The sequence below is a fragment of the Vipera berus genome, assembly GCF_964194415.1.
Source record: "Vipera berus genome assembly, chromosome: 2".
Classification (NCBI taxonomy): domain Eukaryota; kingdom Metazoa; phylum Chordata; class Lepidosauria; order Squamata; family Viperidae; genus Vipera; species Vipera berus.
This window is the reverse complement of record NC_138203.1, coordinates 252,461,756-252,479,587: the sequence shown is the minus strand read 5'-3', so window position 1 is coordinate 252,479,587 and position 17,832 is coordinate 252,461,756. Positions and strand designations below refer to the sequence as shown.

The 17,832-nt window shown below is 40.1% G+C and overlaps 1 protein-coding gene across 2 annotated transcripts in view; it reads right to left on the bottom strand.

Annotated features, from left to right (window-relative positions):
* Window positions 1-1,778: 1,778 nt before the first annotated feature.
* The window catches only part of FRMD4B (FERM domain containing 4B), a gene marked incomplete at its 5' end in the record, with an annotated part of 181,339 nt that continues 165,285 nt past the window's right edge, over window positions 1,779-17,832 (bottom strand). Inside the window, 6 exons of one of the 2 annotated variants that reach the window (XM_081318101.1) lie at window positions 1,779-3,950; window positions 6,460-6,592; window positions 8,944-9,734; window positions 11,616-11,757; window positions 12,698-12,853; window positions 16,328-16,384. In XM_081318101.1, coding sequence (XP_081174227.1) covers window positions 3,830-3,950; window positions 6,460-6,592; window positions 8,944-9,734; window positions 11,616-11,757; window positions 12,698-12,853; window positions 16,328-16,384 — 1,400 coding nt within the window. In that variant the 3' untranslated portion in view covers window positions 1,779-3,829. The remainder of the gene's footprint in view (window positions 3,951-6,459; window positions 6,593-8,943; window positions 9,735-11,615; window positions 11,758-12,697; window positions 12,854-16,327; window positions 16,385-17,832) is intronic. The other variant, XM_081318102.1, reaches the window with a different exon arrangement.

The following is a 17,832-nucleotide window of genomic DNA, read 5'->3' as shown; positions in this document are numbered from 1 at the left end:
AAATTTACAGAGAGCCCTGTTGGATTAAGGCAATGCCCTACTAAGACCAAGATTCTATATTATACACTGATCAACCAGATATAGCCTTTCATTTCTTTTATGTCTCCACTATAGCAGGTATTTATCTTATTCTAGCCTTGATTCAGAAAGTGCCATCCAGACATCAGTATTGACAGCTATTGTATGTTTTGCCCTCTCCCCCAATAAGCATTCTAGTCTGCTTTTAAAACCATCTAAATTGTCAGCTATCATCACGTCTGACAGCAGCAAATGTCATGTCTTTGTATACAGGCCTTCAATTTTCCAGTTCTCGCTGGGATCTTGTTTCATTCTCCCTTGTTGTCACTGTTTGAAAAACTCCATCTGTTGACATGCACATCGTGTGTCTCTTGCCTTTGATCTCCCTTCTCAATATCTGTCTTTTCTGCAATCTTGTTCTTGAATCTTTGCAACATTACTCAAGTTTAAGTGTGGCAACTGTATATGTTTAGCTCTTTGTTCACTGGTTGCTTTTTCTCTCCCAGGTTTCAAATAAGGCAAAGCTGGGGCGGGGGGGGGGGGGAGGAAAGCTGCTTAGTTCTCGTCCCCACTTTGCCTTGAAAAAGTGCAGGTAGGAATTACCACAAGGCAAGATTCAGGAGACAGCAACAAAGATCCCTTCTTGCATACATGTGGTCATGTCAGGTGGAAATACTATTTGGGGGGGGGGCATTTTCTCTAATGCACCTGCTTTGATTTAGCCTGCTTGGCCTGAACTATGGGCAGCTGCTAAGAGGCCAGTCCTGTCATATACAGAAGTGTACAAAAGGTGGGGTTTTCCCCCCCCTGCTCCTAAAGCGTGTTTGAAGCACGCCAATCAAGAAGCTTATCTGAGCTTCCTCAGTTCATTGTTTGCAAAGGAAGGTTATTTAGGTTAACCAGTGACAGGTTTAACTTTCCTTCTTAGGTCAAGATGAGGTGAGGTGAGGAAACTTAAGACTCCATTGTAATGCTTAGTAGGTCCCACTCCTGATAGCCTGCCTTTTGATAGCAGAGAGAAAAATGAGTATTGAGATTGGACCATTCTCTGAACTCAAGGCATTATTTTTTAATGGAATTAAATGCTCCTGATCTCTGAACCATTCTGGAAAATAATTTAATCCATTGGCCTTCTAGGAAGTTCATGTTTTATTTACGGCTCTGCCATTATGGCAGAAATCTGTGAGCGCCCACAGACAGCTTCAAAATTGTTAAGTGTATTCACTGGTTCCCCCAAAACAAGAGTTCTGGCACAGGCAATGTTGTGTGTTCAGTTTACACAGGCCTGTGCAGTTGTTTCTGTGTTCCTGCATACGGCTCATTTTTCTCTCCATGGCAAACTGATATAGCTGTTCTGTCGGCTGACTGGATGTTTTAATTTCAAAAGAATGTATGAGATAGAGCGAAAAAGAGATATAGAGGATACGAATTTTCCTGTTGAGTTTTTCAAAGCTTACCTTGTTAGACATTTTGTTATACGAGCAGCTTGGTTCAGACAATGGTGAACACACTAGAAACTTAACATCTATCTTTATGGAAAAGATAGCCCAAATTCCAAAAAAGTGTTGCAACTTTTCCTCCGAAATTTTCTATGGCAATTACAAAATCTTGTGATGTCTCATATGTTAGTATTGAAAATTTGTAAGAACTGGTAATCTTGCAAGTTGGCCTCAGTTTTGTTTTTTTTATGTTTTATTTTATGCTCCAATGCCCTTAAAGTCGAGAAGGAAAGTCTTAAACAAACAAAAAGAAAGTAAGAAAGTATTTAGTAGCATAAAGTTTATTTACCTATACAAAATCATAGGTCTCTGAAAAGTCTGTAGCAGTAAAAGAATAAGCAAAAAAGATTTTCTTGTTTTTAAAAGGCTATATAAATATGCACAAAGAAATAAATTATTTGTGTTTTACATTTTCAATGTTTATTCCAAACTTAAAACTTTAATAATACAAATGACTAAGGACCAGCTTAACAAATTCAGCTTCTCTTTGTGAGTGTACGCCTGTGTGTTTATGTGAATACACAGACTCACATATATATTCATGTGAGCATATATAGAATTCTTTGTACATGCTTTGGAGTATCAGTAAAAAGATTCATTCCCCCCCCCAGAAACTATTGTATTCACAATATGGATAAGAAGTGATGGACCCTATTTTTTAAAGTCCCAAACAGCACCATTTTAGAGAATCCTGAAGCACAGTGTAACTGAGAAACAAATATAATTGTTTATAGGCTGCAAACGTCTGATAGATGGTGTTTAGTCCTACAGATAGATATGAGGTAGGCTGATCCTTCGTGGCAAAAACCTGTAACTTGATTGTTATCTCTCTCTTTTGCACCAAACCCAAAATTTACTGAGTTTATTGGAAATAAGTTACTTATCACTCTGTGGTCCCAAGTTATAGAAGTCAATTTATAATGTATGCACACATTTCCATTCACAGATCAGATCAGTTGATTTCACAGAAGGGTGGAAACAAAACGTGTATCCAGCTCCTGATTTACCAAACGGGAATTCAAGATTGTCTGCTCTTAATTCAATTCCCAACCTGGATTACTTCCTGCTTCGCCCTTTTTCCCACAATGCCAATCCTAGCCAATGAATCCTCCTCAAAGTTCAGACTTCTTTGTGCATTTGTTCTGCACATCTTGTACTACCCCCCCATTTTATTAATGCCTATCGATTTCAAGGCACCGACATGGTGTAATTAATGTATTTGCATTCACTATTAAACGAAGAATAATACTGGCCCAGATAGCCCCAATTGGTCAACTGCAAAGTTTCTGTTTCCAGTCATTGGATATTATGGGATTTCTGGACAGAGGAAGCGCTTGGTGCTTGTATTCAAAGGTTATTGTGCTGCTTTTCTGCCTTTTTTTTTACTGTAAGGATTTTTTTTCCTGGAGAGAAACACAGAAGAAAAGGGGGGGGGGAATCTGGGAGTGTTGCAAATGGAAGACAGTGTAGCTCTTGTAAACAATTCTGTGAAAGCACCTCAAATGTGTCCTGGTGCATTCCGTATTAAACCTTGATAATTACACAGCAACATGGGAAAGGACGGGGAAGAGAACATGTAAAATTGCATTTTTTTTAAAGTCAGGAAAACAATAATGCTTTATTACTTTTATGTGCAACTATTTCTCTGCCCCCACCCCCATCCCACTCCGTGTTTAAACTTATGGATATATATCTATACCCAAGATGGCATACCTTTAAAAGAACTTTAACCTTATTCGGAATACTGTTTAAACACACACACACACACACACACACACACACACACACACACACACACAAGCATCCTTCAAGTAGCATTGCAATACAAAGACAGTCTTCCACTCTGCTCATTATGCTCGTGGCATCCTTCAATAATCTTTTTGATCGGCAGATGCGACTCTCATGTTGCTTGCTTCTTTCTCTCCAAATTGTGCTGCTAAAAAATAACCTCATCCCAACAAGTATCTTCTTTTCACATTTTGGGATGTTTCGCAACGTCCACAACTCCTCCCCATTTTCCCCAACATAAAAATAAAAAGTGCTTTCAAAAATACTTTTAACCCAAAGTAGCATCTGAAGGTTAGGAACTTTAAAAGCAGGCAACTGGAGTCCTCTTCCTTTGCTGAGGATATTCAGATTCATACTGTTGTGCGAGCTTACAGGCGAGATCCTTTCGGTTTCTCTCACTGAATGCTTCTTGTCCTTCCAGCACAACCTCCCTGATGGGAGTTGCTGCACCAGGAACCTTATTTTCGTAGGGAAAATGTGTGTAAGGTGCAAGGCACATGGGGCATTTGAAGGAGAGGGCAAGTTCATACTAAAGTCCCAGGTTTTGAATCCTCGTGCCAGAAAAGTCTCTGCTCGCTCTCTTGCAGACCTTCTTGCAAAGGGTTCCGATTGCTGCTGCCCAACTGGTTAGTTTCAGGATATATCCTGGAAAAGAAGCACAACCATCAGTGGTAGGCCAGGTGTTCCTTTAGAGTTCACCCAGAAGGCCTTCTTATTCTAAGCAGACCTCCCAGTTCTTTGAAGGGATGTTCTGAAGCCAACTTTTAAGAGAAGGCAGCCTGCATCGTGCTATTTTCTGATTGCCACATAAAATTTATGGGCATCCAAAACCCCAATAAAGCTGTTAGGACCCACCCCAATCCACGTCTTAGGAAGACAAAAACTCTTGGAGTCAGTTTTAGTCCAAAAGGAATCTTTACTAGGACATGCTTGGTTGTGGGAATACAAGACAGGACTTAGTATTTTTTTACAAATTGAAATTTTCTAAAGGGTCCCCGGTTCAACCCCCCTTCCCTCAACCCCATTTGGTCAGCCCCCATCCTTCTACTTCGTGTCATCCCTTTCGTGGGAAAGAAAAAAAAAGGAACTTCGAATCTTTATGGTTATTGCCTTCTTCCTCTCCAGAATTAAAAGAAAACACAAGCCAGATGCCTTCTTCTCTAACCCTCCCCTTTTGATCCCCCCAGTTCAAAAGGTTTCCTTGGTCTTTGAAATAACCCAAGGCAGGCTGAATCCACATGCGCTCTTCCTTCCTCGGGAGATGGCAGAATCCATAGGGGGGGAGAATAATGTTTTAAACATACATTTATGAATGTGATATAAATGGATTCTGACAAAAGCTAAGAGTGTCTGGAGCTTCTTAATCATCTAAGTCAGGGGTAGGCAACCTCGGCTCTTTTATGACTCGTGGACTTCAACTCCCAGAATTCCTGAGTCAGCATAGCTGACTCAGGAATTCTGGGAGTTGAAGTCCACGAGTCATAAAAGAGCCGAAGTTGCCTACCCCTGCTCTAGTTCATGTGTTATGTGACGTGTCGCTGTGTTATGTGACGTGTCGCAACATATCGCAACTGCATTGCCAGAGCTGGGCTGAGCGCGGCCTCCGTAATGCCTCCGGCCTGTGGGCTGGCAGTTTGACACCCCTGCTCTAGTTCAAACCACCTACCCCACTGATCCTCTTATTTCAAGGTATTTAAACATCAAGTCATTCCTGCAGATGTTAAAGACACAGAAGGGCTTTGTTCTAAGGGAGAAAAGAATTTAACACAACAAAACAGAAAAGGGGAGGGGAGAGGGAGCAGGAACAGGCACAAAACAGGGATTAGGGAAACAAATAGAAACCTCAGGATTGGTGTGTGTGGGAGGGGGGGGAAGCAATTGGCAGCACTGGAGGGAAACGTCAAGCTACTTGCTGTTGGCAGAAGTGCCATGAAAGCCAAGGAGAAAATACAAGGGGGAAAAAAAGTAATGGAAAACAAGGCATGAGGGTTATTGGTGGTGTCCTTGAATGTCATCTGGAGAACACGTATGCATTTTGTTTAAAAAGCATAAACGTGCATTTGGCAGCTTGGTGCCATCCCAGCTATTAAAGCTGCAACTCTCAGCCTCACAGGACTCAAGTAAATAGGCTGAAGGAGGCTGCCCTACCTAATCTTTGTATCTATTTTTCAGAAGCCAGATTGGAAAAGAAAGAGACAAACAGAATACACAAAGAAGGCCCGGATGTGGCAGTGCCTTTGTCTTTATTTATTTATTCATCAAATTTGAATAGCTAGCTGTCCATCTCACAAAAGGCAACTCTGTGTACAACAATAAAAATATTTCTATACTTCCATTTACTTATTTGACAGGACTCAGAACTCTCCCCAATCCCACAGGATTATGAGTGTCATATAACATCAAACAAAAGGAAAACAAAAGAACACAGGATAAACAGTTAAATCCAGAGCAGTACAAAAAAACACCTCTCAACCCTGAGGAAAGATACAAGTACAAATAATACCTAAGATAGGTGTCCAAGGCACTCACCTGGCACCAAAAGGGTGTTGAAATAAATCAGTTTTAATCTGTTTATGGAACTGCAGAAAGGTGTGGTTTGCAGACATTTCTAGGAGGAAGGTATTCCATACTTTGGGAATTATTACAGGGAAAGTCTTTTGTTTTACCATCTCCAGCAAACTTCAGGAGGTCCTCTCTTCGTGACTGGACTGGATGGGCATATTTTGTTCTGGCAAAGAGGTGTCAAGAGGCATCCTGGTGTTATGCCAAGTTGAGCTTTAAAATTAATTACCAGCTCTTTGAATTGGGCCTGGATTATACTAAACAGGTTGAATTGATCTAATATAAGGTAAAGGGCAGACTTCAGGAAATCAGGTCCTGGAAATGGACAGTTACATTATATATTATATAGCCTTATGTTTGTGCTATTTTTTTCTCACTGATGGCTTCACTGGGGTGAGATGCAGCACCTGATCATTCCTATACAGATGTGGTTTTTAACCTTCTCCCACCCTAAGTCTACGGTTTTTGCAATTGTGTGCTACAATTTATTAAGCAACTTTTTCAGCAACATGAAGCATACTGTAGGGGTCGCTGCCCAACATGTAGGCCTTTCTACGTTCACAAAAGCTGCAGAGATAAACCCACGCCTCACCTGCTCTGCAGTGGGTGGCTCCCATACACATTCCCGTAACAGCTGGCAAAAGACGACTGTGATAGCGTATCATAATCAGGAAGTCCTAACAAAACCTGATTTCGCCAGTTCACGGAGGAATTTGTTGAGGATGCTACAATTGAGGAAAGAAGAGATAAGGAGAAAAAGAATGACAGCAATGAATTTTTTTCATTTGGATAAGAACTGCTTAGATAAAAATTTGGCTACATGGTTTGAGTTCAAAGAAATACTGTACAAAACATCCCAGATGAAAGTGAAATGCCAATTTGATTAGAACACTCCTTTTAATGCAGCCGCCTCTCCCAATCTAGCACATGGGAGGTGGATCCTGATACATCTACATGAACTATATTGGGAAAGGTTATCTTAAAATATTTATACATTTTATTCCAGCTTTGCCGATGTAAGATGAACTTTAGCAAATTAATGCTGAGCTCACTGGCTTTCAGCAAAAGATGAAAGATGAAATTAAAAATGACCACCTGCCTGGGTGATGTACTGATTAGGGTGTTGGATTTGGACTGAAAAGGCTGCTTTAAATCTCCATTTAGCAAGAAAGCTCATCTGGTGCTTTGGGGCCATCACTCTTTATCTAACATTTGGAACTTATCACCAGCAACGGCAGATACATTTGCTAGAGTTAGACCCTGTCCTTCCTATAGGAGCTCATTATATCCCCTTTCTCAATTTTATGCTCTCCTACCATGTGAGTTGATTTGGGAGAGAGACTGAATGTGGAATTTTTACCTGAGTTTTCTTAATTCTAATCCAACACCTTCTAATACCATTTAGGCTCTGCCACATTTTAAGGCTTTCTGAAGTTTGTTTATTATTATTTTTTCACTTTCAAAAGTCTATCCAGAATTTCCAGAATTGTACAATAAACACCTGTACAGAACCCATATATTTGGGATAACATTTTACAATGAGAGGCTGCCGATAGTTTACCTCTTTTTCAATAACACTGAAAAAGTTGTGGGATAAGAAGCCTCAGCAGAATAAATTCTACAACGATTATAACTATCTTGGACTTTTCCACTGCCCAAAATGGGTTGCCTTTTAAAGGTTATCTCCTGTGATTAAATACTTGGTTCCTTCCAGGCCCTCGTCATTATGGGAGACAGGATGTGGGATATGATGAGCCATTTGTACAAACCTGTAAGGCTTGTCTCAAATTTCTTAACCTCCTGCACACACTGTTGACACCCGACCCTATTACAAACCAGTATGACCATTCTTTTAAAACCAGTATAACAGAAATCTCATCAATTACTTGGGTAAAATCCACAACACTTGGTTGAGTTTTTCTGATTCTGTTTGTGAAAGATACAGTACCATGACTAAGCTGACCTAATGAAGAACACTTAAATAGCAAGTTGCACATTAAAAGTTGCATGTAAATAATGAATAAAATAGTGGGTAAGTGCTGACATCTAAATTCAAACATGAGTAATTCTCTCACTCAAGCTATAATCTATAACAGGTACAACCAAGATCCACATCCTCTGACATTTTGTACTATTGCTATGAGCACTGGTCATGCTGTTAAGTATTTCTGGAAATTACAGTCTAAGACATCTGAAGGATGGTAAAGGTAAAGGTTCCCCTGCACATGCGTGCTAGTCGTTTCCGACTCTAGGGGCCGGTGCTCATCTCCGTTTCAAAGCCGAAGAGCCAGCGCTTGTCTGAGGATGTCTCCGTGGTCATGTGGTCGGCATGACTAGATGCCAAAAGCGCACGGAACGCTGTTACCTTCCCACCGTAGTGGTCCCTATTTTTCTACTTGCATTTTTACGTGCTTTTGAACTGCTAGGTTGGCAGAAGCTGGGACGAGTAACAGGCGCTCACTCTGTTACGCGGCACTCGGGATTTGACCCACCAAACTGCCAACCTTCTGATCGACAAGCTCAGCATCCTAACCCACTGAGCCACCGCGTCCCTTAAAGGATGGTAGGTTAATACTATTCAGGGCATCTCAGCCTTCCCTAACCAGATGCTTTTGGGATGTTTTAGGAGTACAGTTCCCAGATTATCAGCCAGATGATGGCTACCATTGCTGGGAATGCCAAGTATTCCATTTTTGTGTTGCATTCAGCCCATTATATAGCTACTCATATTCCAGATTCCCCAAACACTCAAGTTTTTAACCACCAACAATTGGAGAATTCTCCTTTCTATACCTCGCCCCACCATTTGCAATCTAATTAAACACTTCCTTCTATTATCTGATAATGAGCTTCTATGAGAGGAGAGTTTCCCACTTATTAAAATAAGAGCTTTGGTCACGCAAATGAATGGATGGCGTTTCATAGTGATAATAGATAAACCTCCTGCAGACAGAGGCCATTATTCATTCATTGGACCAAAGCATGCAAGATCTCTGAGGAACATCAACGCAAAACAGAGCAGTTACAAACAAAAAAAAACAAAACAAAAAAACCACCTGACAAGCAGTAGAGTTACCTAAAGAGAAAGAAGATGAATGACTGCTTTGACAACTTAGCATCTGTAGTCCAGCACAGCCTAGGCCTCTCTGGGACTCACGATCAGCATCAAGGCCTGCCTGCAAGCCAAGGACCTGCTCTTTTTGTCCAGAGGCACGCTGGTACCAGCCACGAAGATGCTCTGCAACTAAGGCCTTGTGGATATTTTTAGTGATGTGCTCTGTTTTCATTGATGGCTTCCGGGGCAAGCGCAGCGTGGCGTATGGATTGTGTGGCACTCGCTCCATTTCATCTTCATGGAAAGATCTGAATTCCCGATATCGACGTTCGTACCCATAGTGTGCTGAGGAACGATAGGAAGGGTTGACCGTGTATTGGCCCTCTGTGCCATTCTCATATACATAGCCACCGTTGTAATATATGTCGCCCCCTGTAGAAGGGGCATAGCCAGAAATGTAGCAACTGGTCGGCATCTGTCCTTGCTTTTTTGCATAGACCCCATTGCAGTTGTCCTTCTGGGCTAGGTTAGGCATACTTCCTGAACTGGAAGCAGAAATGTTCTGTTTCTTGGACCGTCTCCTGTTTCTAGTGCGGTTGTCAAGGGTTTGGGTGCTATAGCAGGGCTTTGAATTTGGGGTCATGCAGTAATACTCTGCACTGGATTGGCTGGTGTAGGAGGATCCATCATCTAGGATTTCTGTGCTGCTACTTCTTTGGGATTTTGAAAGGGTGAACATTGGCTTTTCACTGGTGGTTTCGGATAAGAAGGTAGTTTGGGTATCCAAACAGTGCTGAGGGGATGTATCGGGTCTGAAAAAAGAAACAGGTTTTTGTTACAAGGAAAGCAAACAGTCAGTTCCCATAAAAAGCATAGAGCAATAGATGCAAAGAAAGTCTAGTAAATTTCAAACAAAGTCAGCAAAGTAAAAGATAAGTAAACACATAACAACAATTCAACAACACAGCAAGATACCTACGGATAGCAGCAGCATCTTTTTGAGATTTTCCTCAAGGAAAATCCTAAGAGGGAGTATTTTAGACACATGAAGTTGAAAAGGGTCACAAATCTGCTTCATGCTATATTATGTAGCAGAACTTTATTCTATAGTTCAATAAACTCCCTTTTTTACGATCCTGTAATTCAGGGTAGAGTCATAACGACTGGATGGAATCAAGCGTTTACTGGCTGGATGCCCTTCCTGATGCCTATGCGGAGTTCGCAGCAAATATTTATCTTTGAGTTCTAGGAGAGAAACATTTGTTGCTACCTAGGATTAACCTCTCAACCTTCCCAGTGGGAGACAAGTGTCTTCACCACTAGGCCACCACACTGTTCTTTTAATAAAACTATAGAATTAGAAGCAGGTTGGTATTTCACTGCTGATGAATAAATCCTACATACCTGATCACAGAAATAATTCATAAGTGAACAGTGAAATCACCTGTACAATCAGCACAATAACATTCAGTTAAATGGTGAAATATTATCTTGTATGAAAATTAAAAATAAATTTATCTAAGGTGGCAATGAATGACATGAAAGCTGTATCCAATGTTATAGGTGAGCCACGAACGTATGTACATAATATGTATAGTAGGAAAGCAGTTTAACCAAAACATGAGACTTGTCAGTGACATAGGATCTGAGGATCTTTGATATAATACATATCAGAATTACAACTATCATCAGGGCTACCAGTACTTAAATAAATGTGAGAATTAAAATAAATGTGTTTGTGTGTGTGTGTAGAAGGGGAACAAAATCCAACCTCCATAGTAATACTACAGTTGTAGGTAATAATCATATGGCATAAACAAATATTGGATACTATTTATATTTACTTTGGAAAGAACACTCTTTCAACAAGTCATGTTTCTAATAAACAACCACATTCCAAAGTTACTGAGAAATACTGATCTAAGAGTTTCCTAACATTTTCTCAGCTGACAATCTTGCTGGGTGTTAAAGCTAATCATTGGTGTCATTGATATTTATTCAGGAAATTTCTTTCTGGTAACTAGAATTAGGTAGACCAGGGGTCTTCAAACTTGGCCCTTTTATGACTGGCTGAGGAATTCTGGGAGTTGAAGTCCACAAGCCATAAAAGGGCCAAGTTTAAAGACCCCTGAGGTAGACCCTTCAAACTAAGTTAGGCAATGTTTAGGAGAAGTGGGTATTCTCTCTGGAGCCCCAAATGCCATTCTTTGGTTCTCAAAACTTCAAGAGGCAATCTTATGTGTGTGTATATGATTTCCATAGGAACACAATGTTACTCAGACGTAGTACTCAAATTTACTCTGAAGTTCATATATAAAATACTAAACCCCTCAACTCATTAAAACCCAAACTCTCTTCCTCCCAAACCTGCCACATCCATTTGGGTAAAACCATAATTGTCCTGTCCTTTGTACTTCCTGGCTAACCCTTTTTTTGTCTGACTCAGTTTCTAGCTTTGAAGACTATAAACCCATTTAATTTTACTGCACCTAAACATAATTTGAAACAAAGCTTCCTGGTCAAGTACTCTGATTCAAAGATATTTAGCCATCAAATTCACCTCATCTGTAACAAATCAACTGAGAACTATTGTGGACACACCTATAGGTTTTGGCTGTAATACGCCTTTTGTACATGAATAGGAAATACTTTCAACTCAAATGAGGAAAAAAAATGGCAAGGGACTGACTTACTGCAAGTGAGTGCTACTGTAGGCATTGCGTGTGAGGACTGGTGTTGTGGGCATACTTCTTCCTCCATGGTGTTGCCTCTCGGCTGTCCGGTATGGACTGCTATGAGTTGACAGAGAATCTCTATGATTAGAAACAAAGGGATCTAGTGACCAGCATCATTCTAGTATCTTCAAACCAATGCAAAGAATACCACCATGGATACTATTTTCCTACAGGCTGACAATGCAAGAACAGTGCATATAATAGCAAGTGTTTCATGCAGAAGAGCATCATGCTACAATCTACTTTGCAAAACAGTTGTTACTAAGCAGGGAGAGGCTTAAAAAGATAGGCAATGAAACAGGGCAGAGGGAGAAATGATCAAAGTTAACAAAGTGTTCATAGCACACAATCGTTATGAGCTATTAATATATTATTCTTATATACTGCAGCTGCAAACAAAGAAAAATGGAAAGCTTCAGCTAATGAGACGCCTTTCCAGGGAGAGGGGTGGCATATAAACTTAATAAAAAAAAATAAAATAAAATAAATGAAGATTCAAATAAGGCCTTGGCTCTATTCATATGGCATCATGCATGTATAAGGAGCAGTTTTCTGGTTCCGGCACTTTTGCAAGGAACTGCTTAAAATGATTCCCGGACCACCAGGGGTTGAGTCTTAGTGGTTTAGGTTTTGTCCTGCAATTTCTTTGTGTAAAGCTAGCTCCTGGTGCCAAGCAGTTGAGATGTTTGAGGCCACTGCAAAATCTGATTACTTATGAGATATCAAATCACTGTTAATTCTCTGAAATAAAATAGATTGATCTTCTCCGGGACGATCTGTTCCAGAGGTATGTATACATTTGCAGTCAGAGAATAGGTGAAAGCTCAGACTATAGAAATCACTATGAAAACAGAACGCAAGCTCTTTTGTTACAAGGCATTTCGTATGCATCTTTTAGTAGAAAAAGTAATCAATCAATCAATCAATCATAGCAACAGTTTAAAAAAAAACCTCACCGCTTTAAAGTATCTGGCAATGCATGGAAAGTTTAAAAAAAAAACAGCAACAACAAAGCAATAAAGCTATTGCAGCTTGAACATCATCAATGGTCCCATACCTGGAGTGTCTCTGTTCTAAGAGCTGTTCATTCATGGAAGACTTCCTGAGATGGATTCTCTCCACTCCAGGAGATTTGGGTGGTGGAGAGGCTGGCAGAGAGATTATTCTTTGGACTGCCACAGTAAGGGAAGTATTGCCTTAAAAAGAATCAATTGGAAGAAACAGCATGGCTTTGTGTTATCTAGTCTAGGGCTTTTCAACCTTTTCACCCATTATACCACTTTTAGGATATGGCAACATCCGAGTACCACCAGTCACCTAGCTCCAGCCATCTCTTGCTTAGGTTTCTGCGTTGCTGCCACCAGTTCAGCTCATTCCCCTCCTCCGCTACCAATTTTCTAGGATGATCGCGTACCACCTGCCAGGTGCCAATGTACCACAGGTGGTACCCGTACCACTGGTTGAAAAGCCCTGATCTAGTCCTTACATAACTCTTTATATTTCTATTGGAAAGAAATATTCTATTTCTTCCTTTATGAACCCGTGTTACTTTCACAAAAGTGAGATGAAGAAGCACATTAGACTACTGAGCCCATAATACTGCTCAGTGATGAATCCAAATTTGATCATTTCACATAGATGGATGCACGCCATCTGGATTAATACATCCAACCAAGGAAAGCCAACTAATTCCCTAGGCACACAGTCATCTTGTAATTAAACCCCCTGATTCCATGCATAAGACTGTGGGATGACAACTGGTTTTCGCTAGTGCTTCTTTAAGAGACAGCTCTTAAAACAACTTTGAGGATGCATCGTACCAAGGCTGTGTTTTGATCAGACAATTTTTGAGAAGAATTTGATATGAATAAAACTGGAATGATTTTGACCTGAAAATCCTATCAGCTAGGACTTTAAAGAAGTCCAAATGGATAGATTCCATTCAAAAACTGGACGATTAAAGCTTTAAGCCACGGTGGTAGTTTTTTATTAGCCATTTCTTACTTGCTTACTTACTGTAATTATTGTTTGAAACTTTTGACTGATCACATCATTTCTTTTTCTTTTCCCAGTTAGGAATGTACTGTGTACAATGATAAAAACATTAAAATAAATGCTGTTGGCTAATAATAAACTGGTCGGTGGTTGGCCCCTTGTGAAAAACTCAGGCCATGTTTATAACTTCCAGAGTAAAAATATACACACAGAAATTGAGGATTTAAAAATTTTCTCTGCTTCAAAGCATGACCAGGTAAAGGCACTGTATAGGATTCATTCCAATGCCGGTAGCTTTGTTCTTGAGACTAACCAACTGGAAAGCATTGCCTCATCAAAATGAAAGAATTTGGCACATTTTTTCTGTGATAATAAATAGGATAGTGGGGTTCTATTTAGGACTAATGACTAACAAAGGGAGTATAGCTAACCCAGCCCAGTATTAGCTGGCAGGAAGTAACAAACCCAGGTATCATTATGCCAGCACTGAAAGATTAAAAAGGATAATAATTGCTTGTTTATATGAGTTAAATGTTCATGAAGATTAGGAGATTGTATCAGCATATTGTCTTTCTTCTTTCTCCTTTAACCCACTAGCACCTGAGTTTCTTTTTACATATATATAAAAATGAATGGCTCAGAATCCTCTTTACTATCTGGGATCAGTTTGGCTGAGAATTCATTGGTGAAGTGCATAATCACACTGGAGGTGCTGAAGGACCAACAGCAGAACACACACACACACACACCCAGTACCTTCTGCTCCTTACCTCCCCATCTTTCAGTTATAATCTGTATGTTTACTGTGATTTTATTTTGATTTCATCCTGTATGTATATTCATGGTTTTATTTTAGTGTTACACAAGTCCTACCTGCTCACGTGATATTTAGCCATTAACACCTCTTCCCCATGTGATTCTTAAAAACAGGAATTTGCAAAAAAGAAAAAAAACCCTGATCAATCTTTATTTTCAAATAATGTTCAACTAGGTGTCCCATCATCTCAGCTAACTTTATCACTAGAAATCCAAGAAAATCCAGAGACTATTGCTCCAGACACTTTTTATTTGGTAATAATCCTGAAATCCTGCTAGAAGGAAGACAAGACTCATAGTGGCTTCCTTACTGTGCTTTGAATCAAGTTTATTTATTTGTTGTATGGCTGTCTATCTTAGTCAATGACATGTTATTAACAGAAATTGGAATATTTATATTCTTTCTGTTGCTTCTGTCTAGAACCAGAATTTAATTTTAATTCTATGAGAAAGTTCCAAGTTCAAGTTCTTTATTCCAATGACTCTGGCCCTCATTGTAATTCACTATATTCAGTATTTTAGTTAAATTCAATTTCCAGTTCTTATACAAATGCCATTATCACTGTCTTTACATTTTATTAGTTATGTCTTGGCTAGACCAGAACTCATGAAATAGGATGCTAGAGTAAGTTCATGGATAGAACCAACTCCTTCCCTTTTATAGTGACAATGCAGAAGACCATTATTATTTCAAGAAGTTTAGTGACATATTTTGTCTCCTTCATATTAAAAACAATCTAGAAGTTTAGAACTCACTCTAAGATAACCTGTTAGTTTTTCACTCATGCTTGCTGAATAAAAAAGGAGGCATAGTGGCTCAGTGGTTAAGATGCTGGGTTTGTCGGTTGGAAAGTCGGCAGCTCAGGTTGGAGACCTGAACGCTACGTGACAGGGTGAGCTCCTGTCCTTGCCCCAGCTCCTGCCAACCTAGCAGTCTGAAAGCAAATGCGAATAGATAAATAGGTACCACTTTGGTGGGAAGGTAACAGTGCTCCGTGACATTATGCTGACCACCTGACTGCAGAAATGTCTTTGGAGAGTAGTGGGTCAATGGCCTTCAAATGGAAAAAAGGGACTCCTTTTATCTTTATACCTTGCTGAATAGAGGAGGAAGGGGAGAATCTTCACATAGCTTCCCATACTGTAAACCTGTGAAAATCTCACAATCGTGTGCCTCCAAGTTAAGGTCAGGTCTTGCTATCTCATAACTATAACCGGGCCGTGAAGTCATGTTGCCAGGTTTTGATGGAGACCCAGGAATTGATGTTGTTTGTGGAGAGCTTCTGCACAGAACTTAGCACTGAGTACTGTGGCAATTGGCCACTCTTGAGGTATCTCTGCTGAGATTATGAAGGAACTCCTCGCAGCTTATCAGAAATTTGGGCATCATCGTGCTTGGTATGCATGCTTTTTATGTCATGCCGTTCAATCTGTTTGCTACAGTTAAACAATAAAGCTTAAAGTTTCTTTATTCACTGGCACGATCATTTTGTCTGGCTCCAAAATCACCTGGGAACCTGATCACTGCCCTGAGACTTGGACAAAACACCCTCGCACTGTTGAAAATCTGCTTCCGTGGGTTTGTTCCTCCAAACACATAGACAGTGATACGACTGCAGAACAGAGAGGCATTGAAAACATTCCTTCCGTGAACATCTCTAAAGCCCAACTGCTTGGACGTGCTCATTTGCTAGCAGGCATATTTATTTAGAAGTAGCCTGGCCTTTTTAAAGGTGCCAGCCGTTACAGAAATCAAGTTTCCTCTCTTTACCTCCACACCCAGAGAAGACAAGCAATACAGAATGTAACATTTCCCGCGTGAATTTTGCTTTTAAAGTTAAGAGTGTGGGAATACGCACCATCTTCAAAAGATGTTGTATCAGACAAGGAGCTGCTCTCCGATGGTATAATTTCATCTGTGGAGAAGCAAAAGAAAGAAAAAGAAAAAGGATACTCATGAGTGACAAAGCTGCAGTTTGGAACCTTAGGTACATTATAGCATACAATTATTAAGACTGCCTGTGATCACTCAGGGATCACATACTGCCAGGATTGGGTGCTATGTACAAGTAAAATGAATAATTAAGAACAAACATCAGTAAAGTGGGGTCTGTTTTTTATTAGCTGGAGGCGTTAGCTCCAAGCAAATCATCGCTAACACACTCAGAGAACAGACTAAGTCACTGATATACTAAAGCCAAACAAGTCAGCTGCTATTAATTTTTAAGATTCTTTTTACGTGTTACAATAGTGGCTATTGAAGATAGGCTACACAGTCCCACAACATTTGCTGCACTTTGCACAAATGTTAACATACCGTAGTGCGCTGGTGTCCTAACATCATAAGCACTAACTTAGGACAACTATACAAGCATGCAAGATATATTTAATTTATTCCCAGAATATACTGAAGTCGAACCTGCAAAACTCTCTCTGCAATTGCGTCTTTAATGAACCATTAAAAAAAAAATCCTCATGATCAAAATTAGAGAATCATATTGGATCACTGGAGAGCATCCAGCTTTCTTTCCCTGATCTACACAGTTTTGTTGTTATTGTTCAGTCACTAAGTTGAGTCCAAGTCTTCACAACCCATGGACCGTAACATACCAGGCTGCCCTGTCCTCCCGTCTCCTGGAATTTGCTCAAATTCATGTTCATTGTCTCAATGACACTATCTAACCATCTCATCCTCTGCCATCCGCTTCTCCTTTTGCCTTCAACCTTTCCAAGCTGTGTTTATAGTTTTGCTTTTATGATTCTCTTTGACTGGAAAAAGGGCAGGAGAGATTATTTCCTCTTGTCCTTGTATTGTATGTCAATGTATGTCAAGAAAGGGAAAAGCTAGAACTACTGAATGTAGTTAATCAATGCGTGACCTTTTTCCAGTGCATTATTTGTAAAAAAAAAAAAAGTGCCGAAACTCACACATGTCATGCAACCCGCCTTGCCTACCCTACAAGTTTCTATCCAAAAAAGGTGATGGAACTCTGTTCTGGGCGTTTTATGACAAAAAAAAGCCCTGCCTTTTTCTAACCCTAAGGTCATAAATTGGTAAGGTGGTGCCAACTCTGCTCAAAAGTGAAGCTCTTCATGCTAGACCAAAAGGTGAGGTATAAACTGCAGTTTGAAAATCAAAGTAAATGCCAGGCCTTCATCAGAAATAATGCCGATGGCAAGAGAACAAATGCACCAAGGGTTGTGCAGTTCCTGGGTTCACTTGCACATCCGTTGCTGAAATGTCCGGCAAACTTTCTACTGAAGCAATGGACTTCCTTGTGGAATATGCTTGTTGAATCATTAATTGTAACTCCAGTTGTCGAAGCTCTACTAATCAGTTTCTCAGCTTTCATTCTAAGCCACT